General features: G+C 42.3%; 1 protein-coding gene across 2 annotated transcripts in view; it reads left to right on the top strand.

Moving 5' to 3' along the window:
- The first annotated feature begins 1023 nt into the window (after window positions 1-1023).
- SPOCK1 (SPARC (osteonectin), cwcv and kazal like domains proteoglycan 1) overlaps window positions 1024-18411 on the top strand; it is a 503870-nt gene continuing 486482 nt past the window's right edge. For both annotated transcript variants that reach the window (XM_090064911.1, XM_090064910.1), the window contains exons 1-2: window positions 1024-1128; window positions 1279-1446. In XM_090064911.1, coding sequence (XP_089921037.1) covers window positions 1279-1446 — 168 coding nt within the window. In that variant the 5' untranslated portion in view covers window positions 1024-1128. The remainder of the gene's footprint in view (window positions 1129-1278; window positions 1447-18411) is intronic.

Below are 18411 nucleotides of genomic sequence, written 5' to 3'. Positions count from 1 at the left end.
AAACTTGTCGTAAAACTACCGTCAGCCCTGACACAACACGAGGCCTGGGCAGATGTAACAACAGTGCTGCTCACAAGTGACGGGGCCAACAGCTGCGAGGGTGTAGCTGTTACCTCCACCAGCTCCTGCCCTCCTAAGGGAGTAGCAAATGGGTGGCCGCTCTCCCCGTTTCATTGCAGGGTCCCAAGGGCAAGGAGTTAGCCCAGTGCCCACCTGCTCCCCCCTGAAAGCAGGAAAAAGTGACAGCTGGTGGTGCCTCTATTTCCCTTCTCTCTGCTGGGGGTGGCTACTGTCTGCCCCCGGGGGTGATGGGGTCTGTTCTCCCCCATACATTATAAATCGCTGTGTGCTCTCAAGCCTTGTCACTGGGTGAGGCGAGGGGGCAAAACCGGGCTAGACAAAGCCCTGGCTGGGATGATGTAGTTGGGGCCGGTCCTGCCTTGAGCAGGGGCTCGACTAGACAGGACCTCCTGAGGTCCCTTCCAGCCCTTCTTCTCTGTGACTTTGTGAGGGCAGGGGCTGGGTTTGGCAGCAGGGCTTGCTTTTTGTTGGGGTCAGAGCACCTCAGCCTGCAGCAGATGTGGGGGTGCGGGGCCACGTCCCTCCTCAGGGGCTGTGCCCCATGCCCTCAGCCTGCCCAGCTCCCTTCATCGGCTTGTGGGGAGCCGCCCCTTCCCTCAAGGCAGAGGGGTGCATTCCTCCCCTCTTCTCCCCAAGGCAGAGGGGTACATTCCCCGCTTCCCTCGAGGGACAGGGGTGCATTTCCCCCCTTCCCTCAGAGCACAGGGGTGCATTTGCGCATTTCTCTCAGGGCAGAGGGGTGCATTTCTCCCCTTCCCTCGGGGCAGAGGGTTCGTTTCCCCCCTTCCCTCGGGGCAGAGGGGTGCATTCTTCCCCTGCTCCCTCAAGGCGGGGGGCCGCGTCCTCCCAGCAGCGAGTCCCTCCTCACCTCAGCCCCCAACGGCTACAGCCGACAGCGCGGGCCGGCAGGTGGCGCTGTTCGCCGGCGGCGGCGGGGCGGCGGGGCGGCGCGCACAGCCGCGCTCCGCGCTCGCCCGCACAAAGCGGCTCCGACCCGCAGCAGCAGCAGCCGCCGCCGCCGCCGCCGCGCTCCTCCCGCCCGCACAGGTAAGCCGCCGGGCTCCCTGCTCCGGGGCAACTTCTTGCACCCAACTTCAGCCCCGCGTCCCCCCATGTCAGCGCTGCCCTGCCCGGGTGCATCCCTGGCCCTGCCAGCGGCCGTGCCCTGCTCACTCCCTGCTCCCCCTCTCCCCGCAGATGTCCAGGATAGTGGTCCTCGTGGCGTGGTGTTTCCTGCAAGGGGAAGGCAGGCATCCCGAGCCTCCGGGCGGCAGTGCCCGGGGCGGCAATTTCTTGGACAATGACCAGTGGCTGAGCACCGTCTCCCAGTACGAGAAAGACAAATACTGGAACAAGTTCAGGGATGTAAGTACTTCTTGGAGGTGGGCCGCTACCTTCTCCTCCTCTTTTCTCCCTGCTGGGCAGAGTTTGGGGGGCTGGAGGGGGTCGCTGCAGTCGGGGCAACCTTTTGCCACCAATGTGCCCGGTGAGGGGAGGTGGTCCAGCCTCCAGAGGAGGCAGCCCAAGTTGCCCGGTGCAGCCACCACCTTTGGGAGCGAGAGGCCTCCCCCGGTGTAGGTGCACGGTGTCCAGTTGTCCCTTAGGGGAGTAACTTCGAGAGAAGTTTCTGTGGCTGTAGAGCTCAGGGAAATGATTCTGTCGGGGTGATGTAGCTGGGGCTGGTCCTGCTCGGAGCAGGGGGGTTGCACTAGAGGTGACCTCCCGAGGTCCCTTCCAGCCCTCGTTTTCTCTGATTTCTGTGAAATGAAGTGTCTGGATGGGGATGGGGGGGGGGCTTACCGATTCACGCCACACAGTGATAAATACTGATGCTCTCCTGTCTACCCAGCGGTACTAGAAAACTGGTGACTTGATCAGCGGTTCAGCCCTTGGACTTTCCTGTGGGTTGACAAATCGAGGAAACCGCTTTTGAGTTAATTGCAAAAAGCGACACGAACTGCCTGCAGTCTATTTTGGTGCCAGCACTTTGTGCTGTTTTGTTTGTAGCCGATCTCCACCCTCCCTCCAAGACTTGAGTGTTGAATTCCCTTAGTTGACATACGCTGAGGCACCGTTAATGTAATGCACTGGAAGATACAGTGCAATGCTTGTTGTGCTCCTTTTGGTACCGGTGTCATGTGCTGACACAGCTTTTGGGGGGTAACATTAAGAGGTCACTTGAATCTATCCAGGAGGGAACAGGGAAAACATGACTGCTTATGGTTAGCTCACTGCTTAAATATCTTTTCTTGGGTTTTTTTGCTGCACATGACTTGTGCATTATGTCTGCAGTGTGAGCCTGTAAGTGCAAAATGAAGGAGTGTAGCCATCTGGCCATTGTAATATGGGAGGAAGATTAAGAAGATTTTGCCACAGTGCATTGCATTTAAAAAAACAAAAACAAAAAACTTAAATTTTGGGATCAAACATTTTGCCTTTGTGCTGTTTTCTTCACATTGTCTGCCTCTGCAAAAAAAAAAAAAAAAGTGAGGCAATAATTAAAATGGCATTTAGCTATGGTTGGGGGCGGGGGGGTGTGGTTTGGTTGTTTTTTCCGTAGACTAAATCTTAACTGTGAAACTCCTTGTGGGTTTTTGTACTAGTGTCGTAGGCAGGTTGCTTAGCTAATTTTTTTTCCTTAAGAGACCCCTTGTTATTCTGTTTATTTTTTTGTTTGCACTTAAGTGACTTCTTTTTGTGGAGTCACTGTCCTCTCAGTAAGCGCATGGGTAACAGTATTGCACTATCATCCGGAGTTCAAATAGTATTGCCTTGACACTGATATCTGTTTAATATGTCAGGATGCAAGTCCATGAACACTCTTGGAGGGAATGCGTGTTTATTGAGACTGACAAAGTTGTTCTTCCATGGCAGAATTTTGGATAAAGCTGTATGAATACGGTAGCCACTATTTTAGTGCATGTGTGTATATGCAATAGTAGATCTGTACAGTCAGAAAGGACTATTGTGACCATTTGGCTTAGTCTCCTGGCTGTAGAGTTTCCCCTGGTAGTTCCAGTCTCACGTTAGCTGTATCAGAGGTCAGTGAATACTGCGGAAGGCTGGTGAATCAATCCAACCCCCTTTAATTTAGGAATGAAACTTTAATAAGGGGCTCCCAAGATTTTGAATTCTAGTCTTCCCCTTTAAACTGATGGCTCATATTAGCAGTGTGTGTTGAACTTAAATTTTTTTTTCTAGGTTACAAGGTTTTAAAAACAATTTCTTCAGGCTAACATCCCTATCTTTTTCTATCAAAACCTTCTAGTGAGCTGTGGTCCTACCTGCATAGTAATAACTACCATGCGGGGAATAAGCAAGTTCTCCATGTCCCATTGTTGGACTGAAAGGGGAAAAGTCTTTCTTCTGCCCTTCTACCACATACAGCATTGCTGGATACAGAGCTTCACATGGGGATTGCAGTAACACCACAGGGCCTGTTCCTGCAATCTGTGCTGGGCAGAGGGTCTGATCCTATACCACTGAAGTCAACAGAAGCCTGATTTTGGTAATAGCCGTGACTTCAGAAAATTAGGTAAAATTACTCGCCTGCAGAGACGTTTGCATGGGTACAAAGGTATATGGCAACTGAGACTAACATACACAGAAGAGACCTTAGATATGGTTGCTTTGGAAATGGTAGCTTTGAACTTATTGTCCTTTTATGCATATATAAATCTCAGTTGTTATGTTGAATTAACATTGACTTTGCATTCAGCATATAATTAAACCTGAAAGTTTAAATCAAGCTTCCTTCATCTCTTGCAGTTCCTTAGAAATGAATTGCTGCTACCTCCTTATGAAGCAATGGTCCAGCACAATGTGCTCTGGGAAGATAGCTATTGATTGGCTTTTTAGTATGATCCATTTTTCTTTTGGGCAAAGACAGCAGGATGGTTGCATGTAACCGTCTAATAGTCATTACTCTTCCATGAGAAAAGAGCATAGAAGTGCACCTCCTTTGAAGTCTGCATTATAGACGCATAATCAGGTTAATTTTTTAAGGCAGTCTGAACTTTAATAGCATGGAATTGGTGACCTTTGAACACCATTAGAAAGCTTTGGAAGAACCGGATAAAAACTCTCTCTCTCTTATAATAAAATTTCTGCTTTGTTTTCTTGAAAAATATATACAATTATTTGAAAATAGTTGAAAACATTTTAAACATGTTGTTTTTTAGACTCTAATGCCCTCCTTCCCACCAAAAAAAAAGAAAAAAGACCTCCCTGAAATACTGATCTGGCTGTGCTGACTTTCTCAAAGGAATCATAGCTAAGAAAAGCCTGTCTCAGTATATTTTCTTCAGAAGATGTACGTATTTTCCTTTCTAAGAGTTGCTTGATTTTTCCATTTGTAAACTGTAACCTGCTCTGGTGCCTCTAGAGAAGAGCGCTGGGCTGGCCTTTCCAGAGCTGCAACATGCATGGAGTAGGTCCTGATGGTTGTGAACATGATGGATTTGCTGAGACAGGATAGAGGTCAATTTAATTTACATGCTGTCACCAAGCTTGTTTACACAGAGCCAATCTCTGTCCTGGTATAACTGGTTCTGTCACTGATGTTACACTAGGCCTCAAGTTTTGGCCCAGTCTCAATATCTTAAGGAAGAAAGAGACTTTCCCCCCCAATTCACTGTATTCTTACTTTGCACCTATATACCTGGTCAGGTTTTGAAAAAGGGCAAACTTATAGGCACAGTTCCAGTCATTAGGGCATTAGCTGGGGATCTAAGGGCCCAAGATTCAATTTTTTGATTTGCTACCAACTTCCTGCAAAAAACTCTGGGTAAGGTACTTGACCTTTCTGGGTGGGTGCACCTCATTTATAAAGAGGGGATAATAGTATTTCCTTTTCTCACCAGTGTGTTGCAATGATAGCTAAGTTGACAATAGGGAAGCACACAGGTGCTTTGATAATGTGCATTATATAAGAAACCAGAATAAATGAAATGTTGTCAGTAACTATCTCAACTTCCAGTATCAGTCAGTCATCAGGCATTTAGTTGTGTAAGTAATATCAATTGTGCCTGCATAATTAGTGTTGGAAAACTGTTAGAAACATCTGGCGCTTTGTGAAAAATAAGGTCCACAGTATTTTTGTGTCAGAGAAAAATAATTCCCTTAAAATAGTAGCTGAGCGCTCCCAGTGCATAGCGTAAAAGACAGCTGGCAATGAGTATGGAAAGGCTGAATTAGACCCCTCATTTTAAGGCCTTGATCCGGCAGTCAAATCTGCATGGTGAACCTGAGCAGAAGTTTGAGGATTAAATGTGAAGTGAATTTTTATGAGCCTGAGAGAGCATTTGGTATGTGAATAGCCATTTGCATTATTGTGAATAATAAGTCAGACTGCAACATTTCAAGGTGTTCATGGAGGCTTGGCACACAGGCACAGCATAATTTTTTCCCCTAATATTAAATCTTTCCTTAATCAAACGTATATGGATGAACTAATTCTGTTACTTCTACTTGGAAATCGTGTCTATTACATTATATATTAATACCTCCTATATATAAAAGGTAATAGGTTCAACTAGCTAGAATAAATGGCAGAAATGTTAAATGAGAGTAAAGGACCCAATATAACCCCGATAAGGAACTTCAGCAAAAAAGCTAGACATCTTGGCTTGAAATCTTATTTTAATGTGCTCATTCATGGTAGGGTATTGGGCCACAGAGCAAGTTTTGTTTACCAGCTAATTTTTCTTCTTGAATTTTCTTCCTTATAGCTATAAGTTGAAGCTGTATTAATGTCCCTAATAGCATCATGCTGTATGGTGGTGATAAATTTGGTGTAAATGGCCTGCATATGCAGAATAAACAAGGCATGATTTGATATACACTGTATGTGTGTAGTAACCAATTCCTCAGACTCATTCAACATGAGCATCATAAAAAAAATAGTTTGTTTAAATAGATTGCTTTCCCGAAGTAACTGTAGTCTACACTTGTCGTTTCTGGAGAGATTTGGAATGCCGGGCATTAAAGGAGGAAGTCTTTTCAAGAACTGATTAATAGTTATTCCTATATATCCTCCTGCTTAGACTTTGGGCCCATCCTCAAACCTATTGAGATGAGCAGTATGATTTAGTGAATCAGGCACTGAAGTAGGAGCCAGAGAAACCTGCATTTTATTCCCATCTTTGCCGTTGACTTGTTGTCTGGTCTTGGGTGGGTCGTTTTATGTCTTTTGTGCCTCTGTTTCCCCAAATGTGTCTTATTTAATATTTTAATGAGCCCCCTTAACACACAAAAATAGCAGTGTGGTAATGAGATTTGCTGATGCCAGAAAGTTGAGAGGTATGCTCAATACAGATGAGGAGTGGGAGATCCTGTGGGAAGAGCTGGATCACCTTGAAGTCTGGAGTAATAGAAATGAGATGAAACTTCAACGTAAGAAGCACAAGGTCATGCACTTAGAGAGAGAGAAGAATTTCTAGCATCTACTAAAAATGCATCATCCAGAAACAACTGAGAGACCCGGGTATGTTAGTTGATCATAGGATGACTGAGCAAACAGTGTAATGTGTTTGTGAGAGAGACTAATACATTTTAGGGTCACATTAGGTGAGGTATATCTAGTACAAGGTACTGGTAAGAAGTCCTCAGGAATACTATATACTATTTCTCCTCCCAATTTTCATGAAAAGATTAATTCAAATAGAAACAGCAGAGAAGGGCCAGTGAGATGAATAGGGAAATGGGAGCCTGTCTAAGGAGAGGAGACTAGAAGTGTTTGCCTTGTTTTGCCTGTCAGAATGGAGGCTGAGAAGGGCTGATTGCTCTCTCTAGTGCAAAGTTGGTGGTGGGGAACAGGAAGGTAAAGAGCTATATAGGTGAAAGGCTGATGTTGACTCATGAGTGAATAGATATGCACTGGTCAAAAATAGCTTGGAAATGATAAGGAACAAGGTTCTGGGAGAACCCTTCCTCCGATAGCAGCAGTGGTCACAAAGCAGCTAGTTTTAAGATGGAACATGTGACATGGATTCTCTGGTGTGCCTGCCTATATCAGAAGGCTAGATGTGACATCCATGGCTGCCCTCTATGTCTGTCTTATCTGCTTATGTTGCAGATTCTTTTAGATATTTTATGTATTTGGATTGTTGTCACTTTGTTTGTATAGGGCCGAGTACATCGGTACCCTGAATTCAGTTATGCAAGTAAATAATTCAGAGGGATCTGCCATCTCTAGGCCTGGGGCCCTCATACAGTCTCTGCTCTATTATGAAGTGCTCTGAGGAGCCATGCTACCATGGTTTCCCCTGCAACTGCACCCAGGAATTCCAGCGAGCCTGTATGTGGAAGATGCAGTCTCAGGTGCTTGTGTCTTTTTTGCCCTGACTTCCACAGAGTAGAAGGGGACTGATGTGCACTCTTACTTTTCTCTCTGTGCTCCTTCCCACCTGCATTCCTGATGCTGTGTGCAGGACTCCTTGGGATTCAGAAGCTGGTAGGGACAGTAGCTAGATCTCCTTCACCTTGCTTTGTTGAAGTGGGGAGATTCATGTATGGAGCTGCATGCAAAGATCTATAAAGAATAACCTGGCCCATAATTATGCTGTGTAAGAGAGGCATCAAACCAGCCAAAAAAATGCATCATCGTGGGATATAAAGACCTGAGCCTTGCTTCAGGAGCCTTGAATTTTAGGCCAGTCTTGGGAGTCCTGAAGTAACAACTTAAGAATGAGTTGTTTTAGCCCATGCTTTTTGGTACCAAGTCTGCTGAATCTACATCTTCTGACAGCAGGGATGAACTGGGCTGTGTAAAGCTGTCCAGGTACACTGGCAGTCTGGCATAGACGGCTGTTTCTACTTGGCACAGAGACTGGACTGGAATATACATGGGGCCAAACAAATCTGAGGTGAGCTATCAAAGCAATCTAGGGAAGCTTGAATGACAGCAAGGAAGGTGTAAGACCTGGATCTGACTAAATTCATAATTGTTTTTCAAGAGAAAACCCACTAAATATGTCCCTCTTGAACTGGACAGTTTTTTTCTTTCTGCTGTGAACAAGGAGAAAGATTATGTTACTTAACTTTCCAATAATTAAATCAAAAAGTACAGATGCTCCATAGTGCTTAGTTAACTGACATTTATCTAGCTTGCTTATGAATGAACTGAAACTCCAGTGCTAAATGGGTCACTAGAAAAGCAAAGTGTTAGCTTTCATGTCATATGGAAATAAAGCTGTGATTTGGGACTCTGGCTTGAATGACTCCTTCCCTAGTGGAAAAGTCCTGTAGAACTTAATCACAAGTTATATTCCTGCCATAGAATTCCATAGGTTTAAAATTTTCTCTAATAAATCCTACAGGTTTTTAAAGCAAGCTGCATAGGACTCTATTGGCTTTTTCCCTATTAAATTTTATAGGATTCTTTTTTTTTCCATAGGGGTTGGTTTTATTACAAATTTAAACGGTATCTTTGTCAGATCCCTGAAAGGTGAGTCTTTTATTATGTTTCTGGATGTAGGCTCTACAGTTTTAAGAGTTGCATGGGGAGCTATAGGAAGTATAATGATGTGGAGGATAAGCTGTGCCTTTAGAGGGACAGAAACACTTTTTTTTGTTTTTGGTGAATAAAAGGTCAAGAAATGAAGACAGAAGGTAGAATCACAAGTGCTAGTATATGACAAGCAATGATTAAGTCTCCCTGTATGGAAAAAGGTGGGCAAATCAAAACCTATGCATGTGTGCTTGGCAGTGGATGTAGAGGAGGGAGGTGACTTCTTGCATTCATTAAAACTCAATTCTTGTAAAACAGACATGGGCTACTTCACACTGTCAGCAACACTGGTGAAATCTTAGCAATAGTTGAATTGGTGCAGCTGAGAGCATTATTTGTCCTTGCATCACTAGCTAGATATTCACTACAGGACAAGTATAAAACAAAGTAGGCATGTCAGGTTATTCTGATACACAGTGATCACAGTTGTAAGTCTGGACAGATGAGTCTTTGTTTTAATACATGTCATTCAGATCAGTTTTATTGATCTGTTTTACTTTTGCAGGACTTCTTTGGGTCCGCCCCCCGATTTTAGGTAAACGAGATTCTGATTCACAATTTTTGGTCCAAATTTGCTTAAAATACAAGCTTGGATGTCAGTTGCTTGCTTTTTTTTTTTTGCTTTCAACCTGAGAGAGTAATTGTGGCAATTATTTCTCTAATAGTCTTCCTGGAAAGTGCATACAGTTGGATGTGTAGAATAAATATTCATCATTTATCTGCTTTTTGAAATGTGTACTTGTTAATCAGACCACCAAAACTGTATAACATGATCACCAAATAAGGTTGAGACTTGCCTGATTTTGATCCACCCACTGCCTCTAACATCCTCTTTTTAAAGGTCACTTCCATACCACATTTTGCATACGTTTCTGTGGATTGAAGTATGCGGGGTGTTTTTTTTCTTGGTTCTGAATTTGGGATAGTTTGTATGAACTTCTCTTTATATGGTGTCTCCACTAGACCTAGGATGAAATTTTGAGCTTCATTGAAATCCAGCCAGTTACTCTGTGTTAAAGTTTAATAGATTTTTAGGATGGACTGAGCTTTTATAGGTGCCATGTGACTAAAAGAAACTTATGGTGCTGTTTCTAAACTTGCTGTAAGTTGGTGTAGTTCCATGGAAGCCAATGATGTTGAAGCAACTGAGGATCATGCCCATGATCTAAAAACAATGGGTGCCTGTACACAAGAATGGAGGCTGCTCTGATGCACTGTAATTACAGTGCATTGGAGTAGACTTGATTAATTGAGTCTGCTGGAGTGTGGCAATTACTGCTCTTTAGCAGCCTCTCGCGTTTTGTGCATTAGCATCTGTGCACTTCAAAATGGCGGCAGGGAGAACTTAAACCAAAGCTAATTGAACGAGCATTAGTTCAAGCACCCCACTGCCATTTTGAAGCACGGGGACACTGATACACAAAACACTGTGGCACTTTAATTAGACCTGACCTAGTTACAGCACTTTTACATGTGCTCCGGGGGCAGGTGATGGTGCTTTATGTGTCTTACGAAGTCAGAGGGGAACATGGGAATGTTAAGGACCATGTCAGTAGTATTGTTAAGGTGATTTTGGTACCTTCTGTATACTTTCAAATCTTATTAACTTTGAGGGGTTTCTTTTCTATTTATAATACTTCTCTTGTATTTATAATTATTCAGCTTTCTTGCGGGGTATATTTTCCACTAAATTATTGATGTGCTCCAGTCTTAATTTCTACTGAGCGGAGATCATTGGTCATCTCATCCATGGATCTGTTGTGGCAGGCTGGCAGCTAAAAGCTGAATTGCTCATTTGACCCAAACACCTAGTATATAATGAGTTTCAAGGGCATGATATGTTTCAAAATGCAGTTTGCGGGTAAAATAATTGCTATGTTACTGAACAGAGGTTTTGGCAGGGAGTAGATCAGTCATTTAGGTGCCACCTCATGGTAATCTAGGGGAACAGAAAATCATTCTTATTAAATGGTACAAGTGGACTTAAATAACTTCTGTGGTCTTTGTTCTCTCTCTGTCTAATGAACTTTATCATAAATCCACTTCACAGTGTCCTCTGTCCAGGATTGGCAGAAAAAAATTGTAATGACGACCCAGGTCTAAAGTATAAATCTGGTTTTCAAGAGAGGACTTTCGATTTATTCTGGTCAACAGAACAGTTGTCCCCTAAAAAATAGGAAATGTGGTGCTGATATCTGTGAGTCATGGAAGGATTCTATGAGAGTGGCTAATGGAAAATGCAGTTGGATGCATGCAGCTTCTTATTTGTAAGGGCATATTGTCCACCTCTTACTAGTTTATATCTCTGGTTGGGAGAGCTGCCTATGCCCCCTTGTCCAAACTGTGTGCTATCCTGTTAGTTTTTCAGCTGGAACTGTGTTGCTGTGTAAAGACCAGGAAAGTCCTTTTTTACCACTACTAAAGTCACTGAGAAGAGTGCAGGAGCTAACTTCATTTTCATTGTATAGAAGTGCTTCCTGATACCAAAACAAATGCTTCTTCCAAAATAACCAATGCGATATTATCAGTATGCTATGTAATCACGTAGCTATGGATATTGCCAGCAGTATCATCATCTTTATTTAAATGTAGAATGTGTTGCCTATGATGTGAGTTTGAGATGCAAGACAAGGAAAAACATAGCTCTCAACCAGTTACACTGAACACCTCCCATCTCATGTACTGTCTAAGTAAAAATAGTCAGATAAATGCTTGATCCTGTGGAGATCTAGGGTACATCTCTTAAGTAGTGTATGCTATTTATTTCTGTTGTGAGATAGATATAAGGTCTTACCATCTGGGCGTTTCTGTGCATGGACTAGCTGTTTTAGCTCCGAGTTTCCTAAAATGCATTGGCAACAAAGCTGTCCTCCCTTTATGCCCTTGTCCTTTCACAGGGAAGGATTGATTCTACAGAACTCTCTTCTGTGAACTCTGGCTTGCTAAAAATTCTCCATTGAACTTCATCACCCAATTTTCCATTCATGAGCTATCTATCCACATTAGTTCAACATTAGAACTTCATCACCCAGTTTTCCACATTAGACCAGTGTTCCCTGTAAACATCTGAAAATGTTTAAGCCCTACGTGTAAAACCCTACAGCCATGATATTATAACATAGCTATGACCATCGCTTTGGAGTCTAGTCACTGAACCCTCAGACTTGGAAAAATTCTATTATTCTCCTAGTGCTCCTGTATGTACCAAGATTTGATATATTGCAGGTATTCAGTCCCTTGAGTTTTTATTTATTTATTTTTTTATTGCAGCTTAGCTAAGCTTGTTGAATATGACATGCAAACACTTGATCTGGTTATGGGTAATAATCATAAAATAGAGAAGAGTGATTCTTTCTAAAGGTAAGGATGTGTGGGATAATTTTCAGTCCTGTGGAATATTATTTCTGTAGATGTTTTTTGATTTGGGTGTTTTATCCCATACCAAGGCTTTTGGGGAAAAAAAGCTTTCTAGTAGACTTTTTGGGAAATGGTGGCTATATCCACACCAGCAAGGATGTTTATTTCCCTGGGGATAAGAAGTAACAGCACACCTTGTGCTGCTGCTACTTGTCCCTGGGGAATGCCTGTGCCACGCACCTTCTGACATGTGGCAGGCTACTTTGGGTAGGGGTAGGGTAGGGGCAGCTGGGGCCAGCAACTGTGCTGGCCCCAGACACCTTACTACTGGGTCCTCCCAGGGTTGCAGCTGTAGCAATGCTGCTGTTCAGAGCTGACCAGCAGCTGGTGTGTGGCTTTGGCCGTGTAGCCTCTTGTTTTGGATGGCACACACAGCCCTTGTGTGGTGCTACAGACGGGTCTGCGGTGCCACATATCGCACAGCCATTCTCATCTGGACATGGCCGAGTGTGTTTCTCTCTTCTCCAGATTGTGGTGTCACTCAGAAATGGCCAAGACTAAGGACTTGTGCTCTGCACTGTTAAAAACAGTAATACAGTCTCTGCCCTAGAAAGCTTCCAGTGGCACACTTTCAAAAGAATCAGTGTAGAAGTCAATGGGATGATTTTTTTTTTTCAGCAACGCACTATCCTCATTAAAATGCAAGTCCTATTGATTTCAATGTAACTTAACTTTTTAAATAATTTTTTTAATGGGATGGAGGCTTGTGGGTGACTAAGATTTGTGTTCAAAAGTGTATTCTGAACCCCGAGTACTTGAGTTTCCCATCTGTAAAGTGGACAAACTAGTTTGGGATTTTTCTAAGAGGCTTACCAGAGTTAAGTGCTCAAATCACAGTCATGGTGCTTCTGAACTGCTTGTGTGTTGCGACATCTGTGGAAGAGACTGTTCTGAATCGGTGATAAGTGTGAGTAGCTGATTTTCTGTCAGTGTATGTTAGTGAAGAAAACTTCTTGGTTTTTGTTCATATTTGGTAAACATTTGACAAACATCAAAACATTCTCAAATATCTTAATAGTATACATTCTAGAAGTGCATTGTGTTAGATTTCTCTGACCCTGACTAAAATTCAGGGTAACACAGAAAACTTAAACACATTAAAGTTACTCAAGAAACCTTATTCTGTCCAACAGACCTATTGCTAGTCAGTTGAGGAGCATACAATACAGAGGCAAAGGACCTACTGAGTCAAGTTCAGCCCACTACTTCAAGGCAAATGCATACTGTAATCCTAGTCATAAACTTATAAATATTCATTTTTAAAACTTAGTCAAGTTTCATGCACTAAGTCAATATAGAAGAGTTGATTCTTCAGATATTTCAAGACCAACATATTTTTCTCAATAACTCCCATCCTCTGAAATTAAACTCTTAGGTTCCTATTTAATTTGCAACTTTATATTGAGTAAATAATAAACCATATATTTATAGGAACAGCCATAGATGTCTGGAGGTGCCCACCCTCCTATGCCCAGAGACATGGATTCCTTCCATGCTTCCATTCAACACAGAGGGCTCCTTTACATCTACTAAGTGGACTGCAGTCCTTTTCAATAATCTCCACTCCAGCGGAGGAGCAGCAAACTGGCTTATTTGCTGTTTTCCTTAATGGAACTGGTCAGAGCTTAATCTGGCTTTTTCTCTGAAGTTGCTGTCCAGTGCTGAATTAATTTCTGGGGATGATTATGTTTTGTAACAGTGCCTCACTTCTTGTAAATCACTTTTCATAAGATCTCAAAGCATTTTACACAAAAAGACAAGTTTTGTAGCTTCCTATTGCAGGAGTGAAAACTGTGACACAGGAAAGGGGCTTGCTTGAACTAATCAATCAAGCTAATGGAAGGTCAGGAATAACATCCAGGCCTTCTGGAGGTACACTATACCACATGCGATCTCAAAACACAGATATGCTTTAAATGAATAGGCCTATATTCTCCCATGTCAGATAATCTCAGAGATATATCTAGCATAATGTATTTGGTCAGATTCTTCACTGGTGTGATTCTGTGGAAATCATTAAAATTACCATCCAGGATTTCCGCCCCCCACCCTCACAGTTTTTAGGTGAAGCCAAACACCAGACATAGGCTGGTATATATCTTTCTGTTTCACCATACTGTGTGTGTGCACATGCACAGACACACACACACCATTAGTGTAATAGCATATCAGTATCAGGGTAGGATCTTTCAATAGAAAAATAGAGCTACAACTGTGATTTGCGCCCTGTGCATAATTCCTGCCTCTGCTATTTTGTTATACCCTCCTATTTAATTGCATCTTGTGAAACAACTTACTGTTGGTGAGTTATTAAAGTCTAGTTGTCCTTTTGACTTGCCTTGATGGATGGAGAAGAGAGTACTTTTTTTAGTAATTCACATTAGGATCAAAATGATTAACTGGTCACCATTTAAAATGCTTTTCAATATACCAAGTTGTTGGTTGTAGCTGTGTTGGTCCAAGGATATAAGCAGGCAAGGTTCTTTTGGTAGATTTGGTATTTTTTATTAGACCAACTAAATAGTTGGAAAACAAGTTTTCAGGCACAAACACCCTTCTTCAGGCAGTGGGAGACTGATGTTATGAGTTCTCCAAGGTAGAAAAAAAACTAAGTTAAGCAAGAAGTCTGTGAAGATGCAAATGAGTGGAAGTTTGGAAGACGAAGTGTAGAGATAGGAGGGGAGGGAAAAGTGTGAAGCAAAACCAGTGGTCAGCTAACAGGCAAGTTACCTGGTGTGTTGGATGTTAGGCAGGTTGTAATATGTCATAAATCCAGTGTCTATATTGAGTTCATGATTTTTTTTTTGTATCCAGTAGATTTATGAAGTGAAGTTTGTAGACTTGTCTACGAAAGGTGTTTTGTGAATTCCCTTTGAGGATTAGAACTGTGAGACTGAAGAGGGAGTGATTGTCTTGTGAGAAGTGGGCACCCATGGGTAATTGTATATTTTTGTCTTTGATGGATTTTTGGTGTTTGTTCATTCTGGTACGCAGTTGTTGTTTGGTGAATGCTCATCAAAAATCCATCAAAGACAAAAATGTCCAGTTACCTGTGGGTGCCCACTTCTCACAAGGCAGTCACTCCCTCTCTGATAGCTCCGTTCTAATCCTCAAAGGGAACTTCTAGAACACCTTTTGTAAATGAGCCAAGAACTCTACTTCATAGATCTACTGGATGCAAAAAACTATGGACTTAATATAGACATTGGATTTATGACTCGTTACAACCTGTGTGACATCAAACACAGAGATTTTAAGATATAGAAAAAGAGGGAGGAACTTTAGTAGGCAGGGGCAGGCTTTTCTTGATCTGTAAGATGCATGGCTTTATAGAGGTAAGATGAGACATTTTAGAGCCACTCTAGAAATACAATGATGCTTCTAATTCTACAGATATGTCTGCCATTAAATACATGTGTGTGTGTGTGTGTGTGTGTGTGTGTGTGTGTGTGTGTGTGTGTACACACACACACACACACACACACACACACACACACACACACACACACTAAAACCCCCCTGGAGGGCCATATCCTGATATCAATTTTTATTTGTTTTTTTATAAACACAGAACTCTCCATTGACTTTAATTGAGATATTCAGCACATGGATCAATAGTAGGATATGACCCTATATAATCAAGATGACAAATTGTCCTAGTATTGTAGAGGGGCAGAGTACAAATAAAGATTAATATGATACAATTTCAGATAGTTTTTATTGCTAATAAAAACTATAGCCAAACTTCAGGCAGGAAGTCTTAGCCAAACTAGGCTCTGTCATTGCAGGACCAGACATACTGACCACACATACTGGAGCAGGTGATTCGTCCTACCTGGGAACTGGTGTTTCCATGCTTTTGCAAAGACCTATCAGGTGATCAAATGAAACCTACCTCTTTAGCAGCAAATTTGGATTGCAAAAACCTCAATGGGAATAATTTCTTTGTATCATCAAGATGTAGTTAAACCTAATCCCACAGAAGGAGCCATGCAGAATAAAAAATGTGGCAAACTACATTACCCGCTGTAGATGTGACGTTTATCTGGTTGCTGAGATAAAACGTGGGAAGTTGGTTGGGAAAAAAACACATGTTTTGGGTTGAAAAATTGGAAAAGGCCATCTGTACCTGGGAGCTGTCTTCATATTTAGGATTGATAAACAAGAAGGCCAGGGCATCTGTGACCCAGTGCTTTCCCACCACCAGGGCAATCTGGGTCTGCAACTCATAGGCCTAGGAAGACAAGGTGACTGTAAGGTCGAATGCAGATCCTCCGGGCCCTCCACGCTCATAATGCAGCAGTGCTGAAACCATCTTGCCATGCATATCCAGCCCACTTTGGCTTCCATGCATACCATTCCTGGCTTGCTGCCAGAGGAGGAACTGGGAACAGCCACCCATGAGGTCTTGTCATTGTGCAACCCATGTTGCATAGCGGGTGGTATTGATCTTAATGTGTGAAAAGCATCACAGATGTCCTATGGAAATACACATACATTTTAATCACTCTTTTTTTTTCTCATGTAATTGCAAATATCTGTAACATTTATAACCGGAGGAGGAACAGATGGGAAAAAGCTTGGTTGAAGCAGAACATTCACTAAAAGACCTGATGCTGCCGCTGATTCTTTTGGAAAGGAATTTGCTTCTGTTTGCTGGGTTTGTGCTTTACTGAATACACTGGTATGGGGAGTCTGGCAGGGGAAAAGAGAGGTAAAAATTCACCACTGTGATGCAAAGAAGAAGCACAAAGTCTGTACACCATTTAAGCTCTCAAAATAGAGATTGAATGATCCATAAACCTTGTGCTGTTCAGGTGAATTTCATCTAGCTTTGATTAGCATAGAAAAAGCCTCTTGCTGTACAGTATGCTATGCTACCTAGCACTGCTACAAATATAACATCTGAGTACCGCTTTCCCTTTCCGCGCACTCACCGTCTTAGTAGAGAAGAAGGAAATGATCCGCTCTTTCACAGTCCGGTGAATCATGTGCTGCCATTTCTAAAATTCCAGCTCTGTTAAGATTGTGCTTTTTCCATTCCAACAATGGCCTTGCACTGTAGCTTCTCAAAGTGAGAAAACATAAGAGAGGATTTTGTCAGCATATCACCATGACACTTGTTTCACATAGAAAGCCAGAGGGCAAAGCAAAGTGGTTTCTTTTTGTCCATGTAATCTCTTTAGATAGCAGTTGTAGCCCTGAGGAACACAATCACAGAGGTTTGTATGAGGTAATGTTCAGGAGGACGAGATCTGGGATGTGAAAGCAGACTCCTGACGAGTTGCGAGGGCCCCCATTTTCAAATCTAAACATGAAAACATTTATTTCTTTCTTTGGTGGGGGGGGGGGGAAAGGGAGTAACTGAGTGGGGCTTGGGAGGAGGAGAAGCAAGAGGCTGTTTCAAAAATAGTGTTCATCCCTAGTCTAACCAGTGTGTTATTTCTTTCCCAGTAAGTCTGGAAGGATTATTGCAGCCTGTCTGATACAGTCAAGATTAGACGATTTCGGTTTTTTGGGTTTTTTTTAGGAAAGATAAGCTGCCATTGAGATGCTTATCTGTGTGAGATGACCTGTGTTTCCCATCCAGTCACAGCAAATTGGATATTCTGGTAGTCAGAAACTGTTTTTTATGCTGTATGTCCACTATACCCTCTAAGGATATAGATTTAAAAATATGTCTGCCAAAGCAGTGGTGACATTTCCTAGATGTATGGAATTGTTACTGCTTCTATATATTTTGGACAGTATCTGTAATACCTAATGTAGTCATCTTTCATAGCACCTTTTTCTCCTCCATACTATAAACTATACATTTTAATGATATATACTGTAGACTTCATTTTGCTACTTCACTGTAAGCTTCCTGTGTCTACTCACAACAGCACACCAGATAATCGGTTTTAAACAATTTTATATTTGCCTGGACAACTTTTGTAAGCCCCGATTTGGAATATAACAAAACTCAGTTTAAGGTTTGTTTATGTTTTTCTGGGGCTTTCTTCTTGCATGAGAAAACTGAAGCTTATGTATTCTTACCAACCACAACTACGGTGAACCTATTACAGTGAATACAATACAATGAACCTATTACTTTGTTGTAAAAAATGAACAAAAGGCAGGTTGTACCTACCTATAACTGAAATAGCATTTGGCTAGTCCTTGTCTAAATTTTGAGCATCTTTCGAATGTAAACTCTGTGGTGTCGGAATGGTCTAATTATGTACTTGACTATACAGAAGCTAATACATCAGGGAGCTGATCTTAGCTGCGGCTGCAGGCACTTCTGTGATATTAATAAATTAATATTTTGCTGCTAATAGGCATTGTCACAGAGCTAGCTAGGAATAGAGCTCTAGACTCTTGATTCTTAGACCATCTTTTCTCATTGACCACGTTACCTT

The sequence above is a fragment of the Crocodylus siamensis genome, chromosome 10 (genome assembly GCF_052110815.1).
Source record: "Crocodylus siamensis isolate JL-2025a chromosome 10, ASM5211081v1, whole genome shotgun sequence".
Taxonomy (NCBI): domain Eukaryota; kingdom Metazoa; phylum Chordata; order Crocodylia; family Crocodylidae; genus Crocodylus; species Crocodylus siamensis.
This window is presented reverse-complemented; position numbering and strand designations above follow the sequence as displayed.